The sequence below is a fragment of the Ctenopharyngodon idella genome, chromosome 10 (genome assembly GCF_019924925.1).
Source record: "Ctenopharyngodon idella isolate HZGC_01 chromosome 10, HZGC01, whole genome shotgun sequence".
Lineage (NCBI taxonomy): Eukaryota > Metazoa > Chordata > Actinopteri > Cypriniformes > Xenocyprididae > Ctenopharyngodon > Ctenopharyngodon idella.
Window position 1 is genome coordinate 10,536,252 of NC_067229.1, and position 23,749 is coordinate 10,560,000.

The following is a 23,749-nucleotide window of genomic DNA, read 5'->3' on the forward strand; positions in this document are numbered from 1 at the left end:
AAAATCAACCACAAAATGGACATCAGATATCAAGGAATGTTAGTCATCTTCAATGTTTCAAACAGCATTATATCTCAAATGGTCAAACAAACCTTCAGTTAAAATACTGGACATACAAATAATGTAGCAGTAAAACGCCTCAGATTACCAATCTTGGAACACCAGCGTAAATTCTTTCTTTCAAAACCTCAAAGTCATACACGAAGGCCAGAGGCAATGTTAGCGTCTTTTCCATATCAGTCCCTTTGCCAAGTAAACACGGGAAGAGTGTGTGTTCCCCTTTAAGAGGCCCCCACCTCTCCAGGCGCGGCGGGAGGCAGAGCACATTCCTGGAACAGCGCGCGAGAGAGAAAAAAATCACCAGCGACCTGTTTCAAGTCGCCCCAATAGAAACTGTGCCTGATTTGTGGCCAATGTTGGAGATGTAAAAAAAAAAAAAAAAAAGGGAGAGAAGAGGAGGAGGAGGAGGTGGGGGAGAGGGAAAACACTAAAGGGGGTAGCTATGGAGATAGAACGTTTTCCTGGCTGCTTTCTTTGACAGGTGTTGAGTGGGGTAAAAGTCTTAAAACAGAATCCAGCATGTACGCCAAAGGTAAAGGAGCTGTCGTCCCTTCTGATAGTCAAGCGAGAGAAAAGTAAGTGAATTGCGCGCGCTTTAAAGAGTCTCGCTTTGCTTATTGCGGACTCGGAACTTTCTAAAACTGTGCGTACTATTGTTTGAAGGTGTATTTATTGTGAATTTGCGCTCTGGAGTGATCGTCCCTGGATCTTTCTAACTTTATAGCCGGTTGTAGTACTTTGATGCTTTTAGTTGTCCGTGCATTTCGATTTTATTTAAGTTTGGGTGCGCACGTGAACACTTGAACTGTCCAATGCATCCAATCCGAGTGATGTTGCATGCTTGCATCTCTCATTTTGAGGCTAGTACATCTTTTGCATCAACATTAGTTGCTGTGCATCTGTTGTTTATGATGGATAAATAAATCCGGGTCTTTTTCTCGTGGTTTTCGGGCATGTATTAAAGTTTTGGAGGTGTTTAGTACTCGATCGTGTTTGGTGTGAACTCAAAGGTATTTTTTAAACTCATCACGTTTGTCTTTGCGTTTTAAAGCTGACTGAAAAATAAGTTATTTTAGCAATTCTAACATTTGTTTTTCTACAAGAAGTACTGATGCGTGCATATCCCCTGATTTTTATTTTTTTTTGTATTTAGTGTTTCGTTGAAGCGTAAAGCACCGGCTGTTTATGAAAACTCGTGTTGCTTCAAGTTTTGGTGACTTTTTCCACACTGCATAGTGCAATATTTTATGGTACTACATCACCATGTGATCTTTCCACTGTTGTGTACAATCTGTTGCCATAGAAGCAATCTTACAAAAACCTTAAATGCAATAAAGTGACTTATAATATTCATAAATCTGTCATGTGGGGGTCATAGGCTACTGTGTCAGTCTTGGAGACTGTGATAGGACATTTAGTATGTGAGATGATTTTCAGCTGTTGTGGACATAAAACACACTTAGAAAGGGAACATTATAAATAAATATTGACAATCATAGTTAAACTGCATGAACAGACTGTGAATATGATGTATAGGAGATCAGCATCCTTTTGTCAAGGTGAGAGAAGTTGCTAACAAGACCATCTTTGTATGGAAATTCTGGAAGAAAGTGTAATTGGTGAGGTTTTTCAAACCTGTTTGGAGTCATTTCATCATTCAGATGTTGTTTATCACTTTGAGAATACTCATTTTAACGTTATGTTGTAGTTTGTGCGTGAAAAGCTTTCCACAAGTTTGCGTCGTCCCTTACAGAGTCCTTATGGAAACGAGGTGTTATCTTTCTGAGAAACTTTCACTTATCCTGATTTCATCTCTTACAATAATTAATATGAAGTTGTGTGTGTCCATGATTCAGGTTTTGTATATGAATGTGCATGGATGTAGATGGCTCCCCAAGTGTTGTGTGCCATGGGCAACGCATTAACACTGCAGGTTACCGTTTCTCGTGTTGTATTCAAAGATGTGGTGTAGTGACCACACAGGCTTTGTTTTGTCAAATTTGTCGGCACTACTCAAACAACTGTGCTATTAATCTCAAGGAAATGATTTCATAGTCTGCTTAGGTTTTTAGGAAGGACTAGTTAAGTTTAAACATCATTCATTGGCATCCTTGGCAAGTTTGCTTGGAGAAACCGCATGAAAAAGTGAACTAAGAGGGCTCTATAAATCAGTAATGTCATGTTTATTGCGTCATTCTTGACTTTAATTAGTTTAAAACAGATTTCAAAGTTTAGTGCACAGCTCATGTCCACAGGTTCGGAAGATTCGATCAAATTCCACAAATTAGCTGGATGCCACAAGAAATTGTGCATTGTGTTTTTTTGGAGTGGAAATTAATGAAAACAGATTCTGATCTGGGTCTCCATCTCCTATTTTCTCCCAACATCTTGAGCACTTCTCTGGGTTCCCTGAGTTTATTGGTGTGTCTAAGAGGCAGCGAGTAGGTCTGAATGCATGGTTTTGATTTCATCCAGATGGTTCAGCCTCCTTCATAGAGGTGTTTTCAGCTACATATAAAGGGAATCAAGCATGCACACAGAAACAGGACGTTGTTCTTATGAAGAGCGTCTGATTTGCTCTGTTTTGGATAAACGTTGCTCTCAGACATAGATGAGAATCAATTAATTTTCCATCTAGGATAGCTAGATGTATGGCTTTTCAAGTTTACTTTGAAGAGAGATGTTCTCTGTAATTATTTCGGGGCATATTTAATGATCGCTCTCAGTTGTAACGCGGAAATGTCTGTTTTGTGCGTGCGTGTTTGGAAATCTTTTCTAAAAGAGCGCTCATCCGCTTTCATCGGAATAACTGAGATGGATCGCCTCATGAAAGTTTATCAACATTTTTAATTTAGCACTATTGCTTTAATGAATTTTTCTGTCAATCATTGATTATTATGAATGAAAGATCAGCTAAGTTGAGTCACAAAGTACAAGGATGAGGAACCAGGCCGTACCAACAATATTATGATTGCAAATTTCATGATGTCAATGGAACAATCAGGTTTGCAAACTATTTATGTGCTAACATCGAGTTTTCAGTTTGCCTTTAAGTTACATCTAAGGTAGCGTGTTGAATCAAAACAGTAGGCTATTATTTATTGGAATCTGCAGAAAATGTTCATCAGTGACCTTTTTTCCACTTTTTTGACTGTACTAACATGCAGTATCGTTGATGAAAAAACAAGACTAAAATGTAGTTAAAAATTAAAAACTTTACCAAAATCTCTCTTTATTTTTGTCAGGAAAAAAAGAAGAGTCAGACTACTTTGATTACAGACTACAGACTACTATGAGTGTTCATGTTTGCAGTTGCCAGATGTCACAAGCTTGAATCCCCCAATCAGAGCTTTCAGTTAAAGGCTGGCCCACACTAAAAGATTTTCAAAATGTGAAAGACCGCAAACATGACGATTAAGAAATCAGATTTGTTCTCTATAGTGTGTGGAGTCCTGACTGATCACGGGAAGTCTTGAAAAATCACTCGCGGTCAAACGTGACTTCAGAGTAAACAAACATAGCGGACAACGGGCAAGACAAAATGCCGACAATAGTGTCTGGACTGCTTTTTACAGAAAATTTGTGGGAAAATTTAATCTTCCGACAGCTCGCTTTTTGATTGGGTATCGTTTCGTTCCACATGACAGAGTGCATGCGCGTTTGTTGGATTTCTGATCATAAATGTTCAACATGTTAGATATTTATGATTTGAGATCGGTGCGGCCCCAACATCCTTCCAAGCAGATTCAATCATTCTTAAAGGGTTAGTTCACCCAAAAATTAAATTTCTGGCATTAACTATTTACCCTCATGTTGTCCCAAACCCGTAAGACCTTTGTTCATCTTCGGAACACAAATTAAGATATTTTTGACAAAATCCGCAGGTTTCTGAACCACACATAGGCAGCAACATCATTGCACCTTTTGAGGTCCAGAAAGGCATTAAATACATTGTTAAAATAGTCCACGTGACTACAGTGGTTCAACCTTAATGTTATGAAGTGACAAGAATACTTTTTGTGTGCAAAAACAAAACCAAAACAACGACTTTATTCAACAATTTCTTCTCTTTTATGTCAGTCTACTACGCAGTTGACGTCGTGAATGCAGTGTAGCGTTTCCGTGTTTACGTCCGAATGTTGGCTCAGTATTGGCCTACGCTGTTCACCTGAGTATCACGACGCATGCGTGTGCTGACTCAGGAGCCGGCCAATAATGAGTCAGTGTTCTGACATAGAACACGGAAGCACTGCACTGCGTTCACTACGTCAACTGTGTAGGAGACTGACATAGAAGAGAAAAAAATTGTTGAATAAAGTCATTATTTTTGTTTTGTTTTTGTGCACAAAGTGAAAGTGCAATAACGATAATTCTGATGAAACATTAAAAAAAATTATCAAATGACACAAATTGTTGTGATTTATAATTTTGAGCAAAATAACCATGATTATCAATACATTATGCAGCATGACGAAAATGTGAAGATTTCATTGACTAAAACTAGACTAAAATGCCCAAGACATTTAGTCGACTAAACAAAGGTTGACAATATGATAAAAACTAAAAAGTACATTTGAATCAGGACTAAGACTAAATTAAAAAATAGCTGACAAAATGAACACTAGTTTTAGTGTTTATATTTCATTTATTTATACAAAATTGTATAGAAATTTAAAGCAGCCATTTATCGACCAATAAGTAATTATCAGCTTATCTGTATCGGCCAGAACTTTAAAATAGGTGCATCTTTACAAGACAGAAATTTTGCAAATTCATGCAAAAGCCAACATGGACGGGTTGTTTGACATGCACTGAAAAAACATTTGGCATAGAAACAATTTTCACTCAAAAATTTCTAGTAAATTTCAGAATTCATAACAAAGAAATGGCAAGTAACACATTAAATTAAACATGAAATTTTGAAGTAGAAAAACTGAAATAGTATTTTCTAGTAAAACATACTCCAATAATCTTTGTTTTATTTACGTGTCCCCTTATCCTTAAAAAAAACAACAAAAAACTACACCAAGTAAACTGATTTACTAGTTTGTTTTTATATCAAATCTAGCAAAACTAGAGAATGATATCCTTTAAAACTTCTCTTATAAACTTCAGCCAACTTTCTAGCTCTCCTCACATGCTCTTCGTCTTCACACGAGACCCTGCAGCTGAATTATTGATACGGAGACAGCAAAGTTCATTTGTTAACTGTCTGCGCTTAAGCTAGCTAAACTTGGCTCTGCCTCTTTTATGTATAAACGGAGTCTTGACTGGGAGCCTCGGGCGAGATGTCAAGATGTGTTCTCAGGTTAAGTCAGGAGAGCTCATCATGATGAGACTGGACACACAGCGAGCCGCCATGCCTGAATGGCAGAGCAAAAGCAGAACCTCGTCAGATATTCCTGTCCATCATCGGCGTATTGGCATCCACACAGACGTCCGTACTCAGCTGTCAAGGTCTAAATTATCCCTGCTGCGCGGCTCTCAGAAGCAGGCACGTGAAAACGCTAGCTCTCGACCGGTCTTATGGAGTCATTAATCTAAATATTAAGTCAATAGGTCTGCCTTCCTATTGCACCCTGAGCTGTTGTATTGCATGAGGATTAGTCGAATGCACACTGAGCTTCTCAGCCTGTTGATCCTCCACCTGCGGTCTTGCTATTAGTCGAAATACCGATATGTTCCTCTGACGGTATGACAAAAAGCGTTCCCTAAAGCCCACTGTAAATGAAGTCCTTCTCAATAATGCCTCAGGCCAAGAGCAGGAACCCATCATCAACCTGCAGAAGATCCTCAGATCATCTAGAGCTTACAATGAAAATTTCATCCGGCAACTTGTGGGGAATCTGTTTGATCCATCTTAACGCCAGCCGGGTTCAAACGAGCAGACTTGTGCTACATGACTCCATCTAGATGTCCGGTTTTCAACAAACTAATTACCATAGATCTCTGGAAGAAAAACTACATCTTCAAATTAGCCAGTGGGATGCCTGAACGACTAGTTTTAACCAGGGATATTTTCGACATTAATCTGGATACATTTGAAAATGCCGTTTTCGTTTCACTAAACTGTCCACGTTAGCGTTTAAAAGCATTTCCAAAATCGGAAAACACTAAAATCATCTTACTGCACTGTACATGTGTAATACATAATAAAAGCTCACTGATGATACAACACATGTCTGAATGATGACTAGTTGACTAGTTTTAACCGTGGATGTTTTCTAAGGCTACGACTACATTAATTCTGATACATTTAAAAATGGTGTCTTCGTTTCAAAAAGCTCTCAGCCCACACTAGCATTTTCAAGTTTCTTATCCACACTAAAATCATCTTACTGCACATGCATAAAATGTAATAAAAGCTCACTAAAATGAGACAGAGAGACCAGTTATAATAAATTTCTCAAGCTGTTCTTCTGGCATGATCATTTTAGCAAAATATCTCACCACTTACTGTTGTGTCCACTCAGTCGCAGTTCCATGTCTGGTCTAAAACGCAATTGCCCTCATGTTTTGCCGCAGGACAGCAATTGCAGGTACATTTTCTGTCATTTTTGCAGGAATGTAATTGAACAAAAAATAACATTTATCTTTAGCAATATTGTGAAAGTCAATAGCACATAGCAGGCACATACAGGTATAACCATAGATATCTATCGGTAATGTGTGTCACATGACTAAACGTCATAATTTTCCAAAAGCTCTGTTTTCGCAGGGAAAAAAATGGCATCTCAGTGCGGACTGAAGTCCAACAGTTTTGCAGCCTAACAAGTTTGTCGAAATGGTCATTTAAACACTGTTGTTGAAAATCTCAAAACTAATAAAGATGTTAGAAAAAATGTAGATGAATGAATCAACAAGTAGTGGAAGTCTGTCTTTTTGGGAATGACGTGAAAGGGTGGGCGTTAATGCTGTTCTGAGGTCAGTGTGTCAGCCAGTTGATGGAACCCATCACATCTTTGTGTGCTTCCATCACATTGCTGGAAGAACCTGCTCAGATGTGCTGTGTTTTTGAGAAAATGAAGTGTGACAGGGGTTCTGCAAAATACTTAAGATCATGAATTTCCATTTTTCTAAATGTTGAAAATGACTGTAATTAAATTAGAAGCAAAACTCTGAAATATTTTCCTCGCATTGCACAAAAGTACAACTTTGTTGACAGCTGTAAATATACTTGAGGGTAGCTCCTAAAATGAGTACGTCTGATGAAACACCAAGAAATAATTTAGACGTTTGAGGGGAAAATCAGTCTTTGGTATTTGGTCCTTGAAGCTGTTCTTTTTGAGATGCTGTTTAAATAGTAATGGGGAGCGTATTTCGTGGACAGATAATGCATTTTTATTAGTGCTGTCGATTTTTACAATTTTGAATCAAATTAGTTACATTACTAATTAGTTACATTAATCACGTATATTAATATTTGCTTTAAAAAAAATGCCCCAAATGAAGATAATTCAACATTTCATTACAATTAGATTAGTTTAATATACATTACAGATTAGTTTAATATACATTACATAGTGGCTCACAAAAACATTGATTGAATTGCTCTGATGCTAGGAAAACACTTTTTTTTTTTTTTTTTTCTTGTTCTTTTCTTGTTATGTTTTTAAGGTAATTAATACAATTACATTATTTATTTTTTTAAATAAATGCACTAAATTACTACATTTAATCTTAATTTACTTGAATAATTTCTTTTTTTTTATTCAGAAATATAATTGAAGACTACATTTGTTTTATTTCTGTTTTTTTTGTATGTTCATATTTAGCTTTTTAAATTAATAATATGCCTATTAAACATACATCACTGTTCAAAAGTTTGGGGTAGAATTTTTTGCTCTTTTTGAAAGAAGTCTCTTATGCTCACCAAGACTGCATTTATTTTATAAAACACAGCAAAATAGTAATATTGTGAATTTATGTTTAATATATTTTAAAATGTAATTTATTGCTGTGATGGCAAAGCTGAATTTAGGCATCATTACTTCAGTCTTCAGTGTCACATGATCCTTCAAAAATCATTCTAAAGGCGCTTTTCCACTGCGTGGTACGGCTCGGCCTGCTTTACTTTCGGTTTGCTTTTCCACTACAGTTTAGTACTGCTTCAAAGTGGGTAGGATTATAAACTGATTGTTATAGTTGCGCGTCTACTGACCACAATACAGCCATTTCTTTTTTCAAATTGCGTGCGACGGTCGTTTAAAGCAAGTCGTTTCGCGAACAAATGATACTGTTACTGACTATTTATATCTAGCGGGTTTGGTGTCTCATGTTTTAAATCCAATGGCGCTAATAGTGGCGATTCTCTCTGACCAGTCATTTATCTGCAGTGTTCACACGTCACATTTAATAACGGTACGGCTCACTTGGAAGTGGTACTATTTAAGCGAGCCATATAATTCCGTACCGAGCCGTACCATGCAGTGGAAAAGTATGCTGATTTGCTACTCAAGTAATATTTCTAATTATTATCATTTATCAGTGTTGAAAATAGTTGTGCTGCAATATTTTTTAATAAAAGTCTTTTGTAACATTATATGTCTTTTGGTCACTTTAATGCATCCTGCATGCTGCATAAAAGTATTCTTTAAAAGTAATCTTACTGACCCCAAACTTTTGAATGGCAATGCTGTGATCAATTGGTATAAAGAATTATGAATTATCATTTGTGTTGGAATTTTCACTTTAGTGTCAGAAATGAGTGGTCTTAAATCTCAGTTTTCAAACAATTTTCACCAGTCTGCATTTCCAAGAATGTTTTGCGACTGAGCACCAGTGAGGTTTCAACATGCACCAAAGTTAATTGCTGTAATGTGTTTGCTTGTCCATCTAGAATGGGAAAGCCAGTGGAACTGCATTTTTCTAACTTGGTTTGGGACCAACCCAAAATCGATGATTTAAAGATAAACCCTCAAGTAGACTGAGATTTACAATGCCTTTTTCCACTTTTGTCTTGCAGGTTAGCTTTGTATGTGTATGAGTACTTGCTGCATGTTGGCGCACAGAAATCGGCACAGACCTTCCTGTCAGAGGTAAGTGGTATTGCACGATCAGCTTTCCCAAGCAAACACCTGTTATTGTGTAGTCTAAAAATATGAATATGAATTCAAGCTGGATTTGAGGCCGAAAATGAATAATGTCTTATTGATAAATTGATTGATGAATCAATCAATTCCAATTTTTTTGTTTCAGCAAGTGTGAACTGTTATTTTTTTTTTGTAATATACTGAGATATTTACAGTTGTTTTATCTTTAAACATCATAGTTTCTCATTAAAAGGTTCTAGAGTGTATATTTTTTGACATCTTTGTCTCTGAACTCCGATATTGTGTCAGTCAGCATTTGTGCCCTGCTGGAAACTTCTTATTTAGCAGGTTTTTTTTCCTCTGTAAAGTGTCCTCCATTTACCTGCTAAAACATTGAAAGGTCTTGATCAATAAAGGGAAGTGTCGTTGCTATGATATTACGTAACATGTCACCAGCGATTGTGTTTCTAAAAATCAGTTGCAGCTTTATTGAGGGGGCGCAATCAGAGCATTAACATTCGTGCGGCTACTGCTGGCATAGTAAAGTGGATCGTCGGTACGGTTTTTATGGAGCGGTGGAGCTTCTGCTGTAGATGGTGTCAGTGCTGTTCTCACTATATGAACATTATATGGAGCTTGAGTACACTACATGACTGGAGTGGAGGTGATGCCACCACTTCTGTTCAGAACCGCTCTTAAACACGACAGCATGTTAAAAGTCTGATTTAATGTTGGCCTCTGTGGGAATAGGTGCAATTGGTTTGTAATACACTCTCGATCTCCTGATCTGCTGTAATGTGCTCTTTTAAGGCCGATCAAATACTTTTATTGGTTTGTCATTTCTTTAATAAGTTATATGGGCTTTGATAGCCTATCCTTTAATTTAATCAAGAAGCCAGTTCGCGTAGAACTTAATTTAGTTGCATTTTTGATGATGATTTTGCTGACCTGGAGTCTTGAAATTTTTCGCAGAATGTGTTTTATTGTGCTTTATTTTGGAAGGCATTCATAGTTGTTGGAGGCAGCAGGTGATGTCTGTTCAGCTTTTCATTTGCTCATTTGAATTAATATGAGAGCTGGTTTTAACAAGATATGTTTTTGTAGTTATAAAGATGTGTAAATGTTAATTGTTTGACATTATAAGACATTAACAAGATTGTGTAACTCTTCTTTAATGCTTCAGGACCTTTACAGATTGTGAACTTTTCAAATGTTATCATCTATCTTATTGCATTTGCCGTGGCCCTCTGGTACCTGCTGCGTTTGTTTGTGTGGGTATCATTAAGTGTTCCCGGTGCACTTCCAAAAGCTCCCAGTGTTTTTAAATGTTTTGCTCAGACAGTTTGACAAAGATGAAGCACTGTGCCAAAGTCTAGCCTTGTGCTTGTAAGAACCTCCTGGGACCTTGGTCAGACTGGTGAGGTGTTGTCTCTGAATTTTAGCCAGTGTAGGGTGACATGATACACAGATATTTTAAAAAAATGTACGACAGTGCGAAATCATGATTTTACGCATGTCAATTCCTGGACAACTCAAGATTCTTTAAAAATGGCTTTTACTGCATTTTCAGAATATTATTTCATTCAATAATTCATCTGTAATTCATACCGATAGTTTTTCTGGATTTTCTGCGTTTACAGGCACCCTCATAATGCGATTATAGTGGGATTTTGGCAATATTGCGATTTAAACTTTACCTCATGTAAACACAATACTTTGATCAATAGAATGCGATTAAACTCATAATTGTAGTAACCATAATCGCATTAATCTAGGAGGTGTACACCGATTTTAATCGCAATAAACAGGCACATAAACACCTTAAAAGCGTTATTACAGCTCTGACTAGAGTTTTCAAAAGTACCGACTTCGGTACCACGTTGGTACTGAAGTTTAAAAAAATGTGACTCTTTGAGCGCTGTTGAGTAGATTCGTAAACACCTCTGATTGGCCATTGTGTTCACGGCTCATCAGATATGTCTGTGATTGGCTTCAATGATCAACGCTTCAAAAATGTTGTAAATAGTCATCAGTGACGCTCTTCACCGAGCGCTTACACAGATACACACGGGAGCGTTTGAAAGCAGGAATCAAACACGGATCAGCCAATCAGTCATATCCGATGAGCACGTCAACACAATGGCCAATCAGAGGTGTTTACGAATCCACTCAAAGCGTCACATTTTTAAAATTTCAGTATCGGTTGGTGCCGAAGTTGGTACTTTTTGACAACCAAAGTGCACATGTGCTCGGACGTACACGAATGCCGTGTGTTGTTCACACAACTTAATGATTGAACTCCGTGACATCATTCTGAAGTTTTCTTTTCTCCAAATCGCTAAACGCTGCGCAGTCTCTGCTCCCCGTCTTCATCCAGACGGCGCGAAGAACGCAACGGCAGTGTAGGCTTACCCGGCATTGCGATGTTCATCACAGCACCGAATATTAGATGCGAGTAGATTAAAACAATGGCCGGTAACATGCATCCTGTATGCCTATCTGAGTGTGGTATAACCATACTTATTAGCGAATAATCAGAATAATGAAAATTGCATGTAAACTGGAGTGAAGAGTTCTGCTTGTGTCATGTAAACATCTTATCTTACTGCGAGTAAGACCTTACTCTGATTATGAGAAATAATTGCATTATTGGTGCACATGTACAGTAAACGTAGTGGCTGACACCTCGTGGAGTTTGTTTTGACACGTGAGCTGCGCACTGCACAGAGCAGGACATTTCAGATGCAGATTTGAAACATAGACAGTGAAATGATATGTATACAGTACACTACCATACGTGTTTTCATATCATTATAAAGTCAATTAATTTGTTGGCTAGATGCTGCATTAGTGGAGAACAACAATATGTTTGCCGTCGAGGCTGAGAGTACACGAACACTAGTACCTCAAGTGGTTAAAACAATGTGACAGCACACACAAGCCTGACCCAAATGTATAATGTCACATTTGTTACCATCTATGTGCATTTGTTTATATCCAGTATGTCGCTTTTGTGTATTTGTTATGCTACAAAGTTGCATACTAAAGCTAGTGACATGAGAAAGCAAATTGATATGTTCATGCAGCAGAAAAAAACAAATTAGAAACGCATCTGATTTCAGTTCTTTTTTATTGTCACTGTAATAGCCTTCATATTTTGTTATTTTGATTAGATAATAAAGTGTTCTAAAATAAAAGCAAATAAAGTTTGAGAATATACGTACAGTATACATATGTATCTATGCTATGGCCTTTGTGTAGATATTTAAAAATGGCCATCTTTAAACATAACTGTTTGTATTTGTATGAAATGGTAACACTTTACAATAAGAGTCCATTTGCAACATTAAAGGGTTAGTTCACCTAAAAATGAACATTGTCATTTAATTATTCACCCTTGTGTCATTCCAAACTCGTAAGACTTTCGTTCATCTTCAGAACACAAACAAAGATCTTTTTGATGAAATCTGAGCTTTCTGTCCCTTCATAGACAGCTACGCAACTGACACTTAGACACATCAAAAAGTTCACACAGTGATTGTAAAACTAATCCATATGAATTGAGTGGTTTAGTCCAAATTTTCTGAAGAGACTTGATCGCTTTATATGATGAACAGATTTAATTTAGGCTTTTATTCATATATATAAACATTGATTAGCGAACATAAACAGAGGCTGCTTGATGCGCGAGAATAAACCTCATTGGTTCTCACACGCATCAAGCAAACATGTATTTCTTAACAGTTAATGCACTATGAATATGAATGATCAAGGTATAATTAATATTTTAATATTTATTTATGTTTAAAAGGTACAGTACATTTTCAATATTCAGTTTTTGTAATAAAGTTCAGCATTATTTTATGTGGTTCGTTCAGTATCCATTTTAAAACTACCGGTTGATTAATCTGTTATTGGCCAGCATGGTCCAACCTAGTTATTATTATCGTTTTTTTTTTTTTTAAAAGGGAATGGACTGCAGAAAAGTATTGATAATTATAAAATCTTTTGTCAGTCATAGTTTAATTGCATTAGTTGCCTAAAGCTGTTTATTTGTTGCCTCAGGTATTGATGCCATCATTTTGCTATTAATCCAGCCCAGTAGCATAGTCTTAAAAAGGCAAATTCTACAACTTATGCATGCAAAATTAGACTGTACTCTGAAAATAAATATTAAAGAGTCAAGTAAACAGATGGCTGTGTTTACCAACGTTTCAGTGTTTTTGTAATGGTGGTAGGGCGTCAACATGCGTGCCGGTGACAGTCGTCATTACCGCCGTTGCTATTCAATTAGCCGAACGCTCGTCAGATCTCGAGACCTTAGCGCAGGCACACTCATACACCACAGGGGAGGTCTTTCGGCCCGGGCAGGTACACAGCAGGAGGACGCACCTGTGCATTGAAGCTTAATGAGGGAGCAGTCACCTGCTTGTTCCCTTTGCCACCTCACAATTACTGCTGAAACTCCCTCTACTTACACCTTGGACCTCAAGGGGCTACACAACTCTGCACAGATCAGCACAAACACACACACATACACACTTTAAAACATTGTTAATCAGTCCCTTACATCAGGGAGACGCAGAATAATGCACATCAGCTTTTTGGGTGCATAGTTATGGACAGGGCATGTTCTAAAATCAATACGTCTGTTTGGAAAAGTAGCATCCGTTACAGTGGTAGGCTGAGTAGATGTAATCTGTAAAGATAGAGTGAACATGACTTGATTTATTGCATAAAATCACCATTAGCTAATACTTGGTATGGTGTGTAATGGGGACATACATTGGATATATTATACATTAGGGTTGAATGTTTCAGTTTTATCTGTAATTTCTATTTTTAAGTTGCATGGTAAAAGCTTTTGAAGCACCAATGCTACAACCAGACACATTCAGACAGGAATTTTGGCCATTACATTATGATTGCATTGTTTTTGAGCATCTAGAAAACTTTTTAGTATCATGAGGCATCCATATATCTCTTAGAATGTGTGTCGGTCAGTGACCCTAAACCAGTGTGACCTAATTATAGGGCTTATTTAGGACTGCCTATTCAGCTAGTCGTTCAGACAACACGGCGGATAAATGGTTTTATAAGGTTTTTTTTTTTTTTTTTACATCCCTAGACTGGAACCAGCTTGCCATTGGTCTGCTGAACCTAGAGAACTAGATGTTTGTTTTGTTTTACATTGTTTTGCTATTATAATGTAGCTTTTTAACTGTAGTTCATGCTTTTTGAACCTGCTCTGTTCATACTTGATCGCTTTTTCTCTGTCTCTCTCTGTCTGTTTCTACCATTTTAGATCCGATGGGAGAAGAATATCACATTAGGAGAGCCTCCTGGATTCCTGCACTCATGGTGGTGGTATGTATCGATCTTGTAACTCAAAACCCCTAACATTGTCTGACGGTATGCCCATGCTAGCCATTAGCAGCAGTAGAGGAGCCTTAATGAACGACAGTCCATTATTCTTGGAAGTAGGTATCTCCTTATTACATTTATATTTGTATGTTGCCATACAGCATTAGGCCTGTTTCACATTCAGAAGTTGGAGGAAAATGACCAGTAGAGGTGATCTGTGATTGATTGCTGTGGATGGATTTGAAGATCTCAACAGAGGATGACTGTTTTTGTATTCCTCTTTGTTGGCTTCCACTCTGTGAACCTTATCCAGGGTAGAGGCCATATTTAATTTGAATTTATTACACAAATTAAATTGAGGCTGTGAGGGCTAGATGTACAGTCAATTCAATAAGGTATAATATTCACAAAACTATTGAAGAGACCTGTATTGCGCCTACAAGACTTCTTAGCTTGCTTAACCAGCAAACCTCCCTTGGTCAATCAGCAGAGAATCAAGCATTTTTTGCTAGTGAAAAACATGGCTAAGCTAGTGGACTAACTAGGTGTCAAAAAGCTGCCATATACCAGTTAGAATTAGCTTGGATATTCATGTTGTTCTGAGCTGTTTTTTTAATTTCAACAGGGAATAATTGTTTCTTGGAGTTTTATGTTCTCTGGTAATTTTTTGGAAAGACACATTTTCAATGTTTTGTCTGCCGAACTATTGAGCCAAAGGTACATAACAGTAGAACCTATTGAACAGTCTGTACATCTATCCATACCAGCCTTATTTTACTGGAACCAAATGAAATATGGCATCTATCTTGACTTGGGTCCTTTGGAGACTCTTATGTTGGTCTGGAATTCACGTTATGTTCTTAGCTTACTCAAAAATAAGATCAGTGTGTATAGATCAGGTTCACACAGAGCAGTGTGTTCATTCATCACACACTTAACTTATTCTCCATCTTGGATTACTGGCTCCCCTCTGTGAGATTATTGGGAGTCTAGTAGGTTTTGGAGGTTCCCTGTATGCTGTTGACACTATTGGAGGGGCCGTCTGTCTGGAGCTATAGCACGTAGAGAATGGGGGTCGTGTCGAGGTTTTAGGGATTCGGAGGGGCCATGGAGTACCGCCCTCTTCACCAACCCCCCTCCCCCAAACAAAAGGGCCAGATGGTAAGGGAAAGCCAACCCCTCCCCCCTGTGCGTACCCCCACCAACCTTTGTCTGGAGGCCTGTCCTTTGTTTGCGGAAGAACCCTCAAACGGATTAACTCCTTGCATTCCAGTCTTCTTTGTGTTAAACAGCCAAATCTCCTTCTTCACTACCCCCCCTTCTGCATTTTCTTCCCTTCTGTCTAAGGCAGTTTCCTGTTGTAAGGGGGTTTGAATGGTAGCACCAGGCTCTGGGGTGGGGCAGAAGGGGGTGGAGGCAAAGTTTGGTGAGAGGGTCAGTCATCCACATCTGTTGTAAGACGAGCAAGGGGTTGGGGGTGGTGGTTTTAGTTGGGGTGCAGGTGTGGATTGCAAAAAAAGGTTGACCGTTTGTGATTAATCTTACGCATAGATTTGTTTAATCAATTTCTGGTAAGAAAGGAGAAAGTTGAGCCATAGAAATGTTACATGGATTTACTTTCGGATTGCCTATGGCTGACATCCTTCTTTGTGAATGGTAGAGGTGACTGAAAAGCCACACAGAAGTGTTTACCTCCAGTATAGTTTAATTTAAATGCAACTGTGTAACACAGGAAACAAACAAAAAAGAAAGGGTGTTGTAGTTGTGTATACCTTAAAGTTGATCTGGATGTACATTAAAGCATGTAGAACACAATATGTCTTTAAATAATCAATCATACTGCATCTTTTTCTATTTTCATGCAAATGAAAAGGCAGCTGATTTACATTTTATACTGATAATCTCTTAGGTCAAGTCATGTTGTACAATATTGCATTGATGCTGAGAACATTATATAATTTTGTAACAAGCGTTTTCTGTGTAGTACTTCTGATGGATAGCAGCATGTGTTTAAAGTCATTTCATGTTTCTGGTCTTATAGTGAATAATTAATTGGTGTATGTTATTCCAAGAAACAAAACGTCAAATAGCTACTTAGGCATTGTTTTCTCATTTGGTCTCTCTGTAGTTTGATATGTAAACTCCCACGCCATCTAATCACTTCTTCCTACATTTTTGTTTCTTGCTGAATATCCTGTTTTACTCGAAAATACGTCACACTGAAGCATTGGAAGTACATGAAAGTACATTGGAATTAGACTTTTTTTTTTTTTTTTTTTTTTTTTTGGTGGTGGGATGGGGGGGATTTTGATGTCTGTTTTGTTTTTTATATTATCAAAAGGAACAAAATGTTGGAGACATGGTATGGCGGGAAGTCTACATGTACAGACCTGTTGCATTGTGGCACTTATATAGGGGCAAGTTTGAATCTAGCGTTTTGGGTCATTTCCCCATCCCATCCCCCCTTTTCTCCTGATCGTCGTTTCCTATCTCCATTTAGTATAGTGGTGATATAATTTTGAAAATTCCTCTAGTTTTTTGTTTTATATTTTGGTTTTATTTATTTTATAAATTAGAATTTGTATTTTTTATTTCGTTTTAATGTTACGTGAAAAATGAAACTACAAGATTTTGAATAATTTCACACCTGTAATAGCACACTAATATTTTGATCTTTCACACTTCCTCATGTCTTAAATGCCACTCTGTTATGTCATGCGTGTCACCAAAAAATCTATTTAAAGACCAACTTTCCAACATTTCCTGTGTGTTCATGCAAAGCACACAAGCATTAAGCAAGTTTTCTTGCTGAAATAAAGGTAATCGAACACACTTTTTTTAGAAAACGCTTTTCAGTAACAAAGTGTAACTGGCGTCTTATTTCATTTCCCCTGCACCCTGATTGGATTTGAGATGGTCCTGCTGTCTCCCTCCAGCAGCTTTCCGACAAAGCTGCAATCTCTTTAACGGCGGCTGATAGATATGATAATGCCGCCCGGCTTTATTGTGAACTGACTGAAGGGCACAGAACAGGCATGACGTTCCCCTGTCAAAGTGCCTTTCTTGCTTTTTCTTTTCCCTTCCTTTCACCTGTTTTATTTGTTTCCTGGTTTATGGCTTCTATAGGATGTGAGGTGTTAATGTGTAGTGCCTCCTACTGAACACTCATTTACTCACTTGTCTATGGATCTTATATGGCATCATGTCGTCTTTTGGCTCTACTTCCCTTTTTTTGTCTTTTGTGTCTCAGCTTTTTTCCTCAACCTTTTTTAGATAGAGTATATCATCTTCAACATTGTTACAAATATATTACCTCCACTTTTGAAGGAGTAGTATGACTTTATGTATTCTGTGTAATTTTTGAAGAGTATCCCACAGTGAAGGAGAGCTGGGGCTATCAAGCTCAAAAATGACCAAAAGCAACATAAATGTGATCCACAGAATACTATATACATTTTTTTGTTTTTGTTTTTTTTTTTGTTTAATGGCTTTGTGTGAGGTTCAGACTGAAATGTATTCAGTGAAAATCTTGACATCTGCTCTAGCTATCTTTGATGCATCAGGTGAGTTCATTAGAGTACTATCAGGGCTCAACACTAAGGATTTTTTCTACTGGCCCGGTTGGGCCAGTGTTTCAAATTTTCACTTGCCCCACAACAAAAAATTAATAAAGTAAAAGAAAAGAAAATGGGCCTGTAAAATAAGCCTAGTTATTGTTTTTGTTGTTTTTGATACATGTAACCTTAATAAATAGGGTGATGACACCAAAAGTTACTAGATTAACTCACTTAAATTTTAAATATTGTTAGACAAATAAACAGTAAGTAATAAAATAGTAACCATAAATCAAATTGAGTAATAGCAAAAATAAAAACAACAGAACAAACATATAAATGAAACAGACGGTGCTTTTCAAGTTTTTCATGTAGGTTTAAACAGGAGATTTTCAGGTACAGAAATTATAATATAGTAATATAGTGTATAGCTAACTATATAACTATTAAACTTTAAAGTTAATCAGTCAAGCAGTTTCAGATGCATAAATAATGTTTTGAAATGTTGAAATTATAAAACGTTAAATACTGTTATTTGAAATTATTTTAAAAATGAAAAGACACTTTAAACGTAAAATTAAACCCGCCAGTAGGTGGCAGCAAATCACTGTTAATGAACGAGTCATTGAGATTCAACCGATTCATTCAAACGGCTGATTCATTCAGGGAGCATTGCTCAGAGAAGCAAAACAATTCTGTGGACTTTGGAACTATTTTCGTAGGCGAAATAGAGCGAAACAGGTGATTTTGTGTCTAAAATGTAAGTCACTTGATATTAAGTTCTTGTTCATTAAACTGTACGCTGTATAAAATCAATATCACATTTGTAATCGTGCTGATATTTGGAGAAAAACGGCGCTCTTTGTTTAATATTGGTTAACTATATTAAATTATATAAATATGAAAGATATACAGGGTCATTTTTGCCCCTTATCTTGAATTCTGGGGCATTCTAAAGGCATTTTAGTAGACTAAGGCCCTGTCCCAAATGGCACCCTGAACACTCACGGCCTTCCTACGACTCCGCACTTTGAGTCCGCACGAAGTCTGCCGCCGAGCTCGCACCAGTGTGGGCTCAGCAAAAGTGCGCATCGAGGGCGCATATTAGCCACAAAGGGGGTGCTCGTGAGCACCCTTCTGAAGCCTAAAATTGACAAATGGGACACCCTACGGTCTCGTGGACACTCAATGGGTGTTTTGTTTGGTTTTTGTGAAGTGAGGGACATACTCAATAATGTCAGATCGTTAAATCAACAATTACGATATTAGACTATATAACGCACACCCTACAGCAATGGCCTGATCGGGCAAGTGACCGTTCTGTCTACTGTCCCGAGCGTCGTTCACACTGGCCCCGGGCCATCGGGCAGTCCTTATTGTCGAGCCTTGACTATGATTCAATGAAAAGAATAAACTCAAAAGAACAATTCATTCAAGAAATCTATTTCATTCAAGTTCATATATCATTCAAGTTCATCTAGTTCTCAAAAATGATCTGTTTGTCATTTCATCTTCACAAATCTATCATATCAACTACCTTTATTATAGCCTACGTATTTCTATGTTGCTTTTGTGTTCTTTTGCAAGTCCCCAGTCATTGTAATTTCATGGCAAAGGGTGACCAGTGCAGTCTTTAAAATTTCAATTTTTGTGATCCATGGAAGATAAAGTCATATGACTTTGGAACGAGAATTTAAATTTAAGTAGTATAAGCTCAATCTGCATATAAATCTAAACCATTTTTACTGCAGTTCCTCTACTTTTGTAGTCTGATGAGCTAAACGTTGTTTAACCTTGCTCTCTTATTCCACCCATAAACAGTGAGTGATTTATGAAAGCTGTCATAAGCTATCCTTTGTGTTATGGTCACGAACACAAATCCGTCAAATGGTTTCCACTCCACGGCAAGATATATGAAATGGGTGGAAACTGATTAGCCCCATTGACCTGTCGCTGTTCTGTGAGCGGCCTATTTTGTCCTTTTTGCAATCTGTCACATCAAACGTAAGCTTTTTCCCCACATTCAGAACAGAAGTCTAATTTTGTTACATCAGCAGAAATAATGCACAGCGGTAAAAAGTGCTGCCTCGGAAGATGGAACAACTTGCGTTCGTTTTCTTAAGCCCTGCTTCAGCAGCTTTTATGAAGCGTCCATTAAATCAATATCTAAAGAGTGAGAGCGGTTTAATGCCGACCTGTTTAACAGGTACTTATTTTCAATGAAGTAATTAAGGGACCATTTGGATTGCAACCTGCTCCCCCTAGCAGCCCTTAAGGACTGTATTTCCTTAATTAACAAATATCAAGCCTAATTGATTAGCCACTTGCAGGTCGCACCTCATAAAGTGGGAAGCTATCCAGGGGGTTATGATTGCAGTGACCCAGCTTTGATAGAAGCTGTCAATTTCTACTGAGTATGATACTGAAGAAGATCAGTTTTCTGTTATTCCTCTGATGTGCTTTTTACACTGACTGTGTACTGGAGCCAGTGTCTGATGTGAAACCATTTTACAAATTTTCCAAAACACAAAAATTGACACCGCGTCACCCCAGCAAAAAGCAGCAAAAAGCATCAAAAATACTGACCTTTTCAGGGCTTCAAGTGCAGGTCAGTTTCATCTGTAAATAGGCTACCGTTTTGTCTTCGTTAACTTAGCAAAGTATTAAACTACTAGCGAATGTTAGCAGTAGGACCCCATTACTATTGTCACTCAAAATACTGCATTGTTTTACTATATTTCTATGAAATATAGTTTTGCTTAGTCATTCTAAGATGAAAAACAACATCCATCAACACATTGTCCTAATGTAGATTCTGTACAAACAAATTACAATGAGATGTTTTTTGCAGTAAGGTGGAGACAGTTCTGTTCATAACAGTAGACCTGCTGGACTGGTGAAGAAGTGACAGGTACAAGAAAAATAGCACAAAAAAAGGACACACAAGGGAGAGGCAGAGAGATATCGGGGAAAATGGAAGTGAAGGTGCAGTTCAAGAGAGAACCTTTATTTTTTTTCATGGCCTCAGCCTAAGGATTTAGGAATAGGGTTGTCTGTGGTTTCAAAATTTGTTGTAGGATTTGTATATGGGATGGCCTGGATGAGTGTTCGATTTCCTAGCCTGACATTGTTTTGTGCATCCAAGAAGCTCATAATGGCAAAAATTAACTGAATTAAATTGCTTTGCATGTTAAAAACCCTTTAGGTTTATAAATGAAAACTGCAATGTGGTGTTTATATTTGTGAGTAGGTCAGATGCATCACAGTTGAGCGCAAGCATTTTGGTAAAAACGTGTTTTCGGTAAAGATTAGGATAATTGGAAAAATTAGAACAACTGGGCCTTGAACAAACCATGCCATTCAGTACCGTTTTCACATGGCCTTGATGTTGTAAAGTGTACCACAGCCTGTTGGTGTTTAGTTCGGCAGCTGTTTCATTCGGTAAAGTTCACCCATGTATTTGATACTCAGCTTTGTTTATTCTGCCTTATTTTGCAGTGTATTCTGGGATCTGTACTGCGCAGCTCCAGATCGACGGGAGACATGTGAACATTCCAGCGAGGCCAAGGCTTTCCACGACTATGTGAGTTCCTTTTTTTATTCACCGTGGTGTTGGGATAAACCTGAAGTCTACCGTCTGTTTACAGTTAGCAGTGCTGTTCATCTTAAGCTTTGGATCATTATTACGTTTGTCATTACTGATAGAGCTGTTCTATTTGCCCTTACAATAGTTTGGGTCTGTGCTAAAAAAAATATGTCCACACAGGTTATGACATTTTAAACTTTTTTTGGGAAATATTTGATCACAGAAAATTTTGTAATATCTACAAATATTAGCATATATGTGTGGTAGCTTCATTGTCGACGTACTAGGATACACCTTTGTGGTGAAGGAATGGTTCACCCCAAAATAAAAATTCTGTCATCATTTACTGTATGTGTTTAAGTGTCTTTTCAGTCAATACAGTGAAAGTCAGTGGGGTCCAGTTTAGTTTGGACCACAATGTCAATTTCTTCTTTTGCATTCTGCGGAAGAAAGTAAGTCAAACAGGTTTGCAACAACAATGGACAGAATTATCATTTTTGGGTGAGCTATCACTTTAAAGCTGTGGGATTTGGAGTTGGCTGGGCTATTGTGGGTCACTCTTGAAGGTCTGCAGACTGACCTTTTTGACCCCTTGATCTGTAGAAGACCTTTAAGTTAGTAATGGAGAACTGGAGTAGCATGTGTGGACAACCCCTGAGCTCCACCAGAAAGGGTAGTTCTTTGTTGATGCCGCTTTCCAACTGCAAATGGCTATGTTAATGTGACCACAAACACTGACCCTCACTCAACCCTTGGACTCAGTCTTTAAGAGTTTGAGTGTTAGCGCCTGCATCTACAACTTGGTACATGGGGACCTCTTTCCCACTCTGCATGTTTTCATTGGCAGAAATTTAGCATCAAATATAAATTGTGCAAATATCTTTTACCCGCCACATTAGCAGTTTTAAAACCTTGTGAATACACTCAAGGAGGATAATGTGTCAAAGATTATATGAAAGTAACTATGATTTACCGCTAACTGTTAGCACCAGAGTTTCACCTGGGCCAAATCTCGGGCCTTGAGTCACGAAAGGGATTATGCGTCTATTCTTGCTTTAGACATTTAATTTGCTGGACTTACTAGCAGAGAACAGTTACAAGTCTGTGTCAGCTGCCTTCCGAAGTTTCTACCAATTGCAATCTGTGCGCGTGTGTACGGCCTCTATAAGATTAATTACATGGTTAATTAAACGCCATGCTTAATTAAGTCTGACGCGTGTTCAATTAATCTATACGCCTAATCATTTCTAACACCCAATGGACACCTGGGATTGTCGAAATGAGTGTTCTGATGACCCCCCTCCTCCGCACGACTGACCACCCGTGCTCGAAGTTGACGTGGCTGTTGTGAAACAGGCTGTCTGCTCAGATTGACTGTTTGAAATGCTCGGTGGCCTTTTCTAAGTAAACTCTGGCTCAGTCTCCAAGCTTTGCTACTGGACCTCGGGGACTCGAGGCGAGGTTGAAAAGCTCAGATGTCCCGCCCCCGAGTTCTAGTCTGAGGATTAATGACCGGTTTCCCCTGACCTTTAACCCTCAGCAAAGTTCAGGAGGTCAGAGTGTATCCGGCCTGTGTTGTGTCCCGTTTCGAATGTTTACCCAAATCTTTTCATCAGGCTATTAATCTCCATTTGGCTTCAGAATGTTGCGTCCAACGGGCCAATTTTAGCTTTGGAGTTTTTATTAATTGGGCTAGGATGAAGTGAACACATTATGTTCGTTCCTCGAGGGCTACTCAGCACCGTTGATCTTCCTGAGCGATTTCCCTTGGCCGTCAACTCTCGAGCCACTGGCTGGCCTCTTCTTAGAAGACCTGAGGCTATTTTCTGTCTATTTTTGAGACTTTTGTAGAAACCTGGCTAATGTTGTGTGAAGAGTCCTACGGTGGAGGTCGTGACGAGTTTTGGTGGTGATGGGGGTGGTGGAGATGGAGGACGAGGAGGAGGCGGCGGCGTCAGTCCCATGGGTTGCTCCAGACCTGTCTCCGTCTGATTAACTTCAGCTCTGGGATCCCTCTGGACCGGCCGCCCCATCAAGCCTGCTATCTCAGGCAAGGCTGATAACAGTGCCCATTCCCTAGCGTGTCAGTGGATCAGGGGCAGAAAAACAAGCAGGTTCCCATGAGTCGAATCCTCCTCACTGTCAGCGCTGCA

At 38.2% G+C, this 23,749-nt stretch overlaps 1 protein-coding gene across 1 annotated transcript in view; it reads left to right on the forward strand.

Annotated features, from left to right (window-relative positions):
* Positions 1–269: 269 nt before the first annotated feature.
* The window catches only part of ssbp4 (single stranded DNA binding protein 4), a 63,991-nt gene continuing 40,511 nt past the window's right edge, over positions 270–23,749 (forward strand). Inside the window, exons 1-4 of the mRNA XM_051910048.1 lie at positions 270–635; positions 9,026–9,098; positions 14,398–14,459; positions 21,509–21,593. Of these exons, the coding sequence (XP_051766008.1) occupies positions 580–635; positions 9,026–9,098; positions 14,398–14,459; positions 21,509–21,593 (276 nt within the window). The 5' untranslated portion in view covers positions 270–579. The remainder of the gene's footprint in view (positions 636–9,025; positions 9,099–14,397; positions 14,460–21,508; positions 21,594–23,749) is intronic.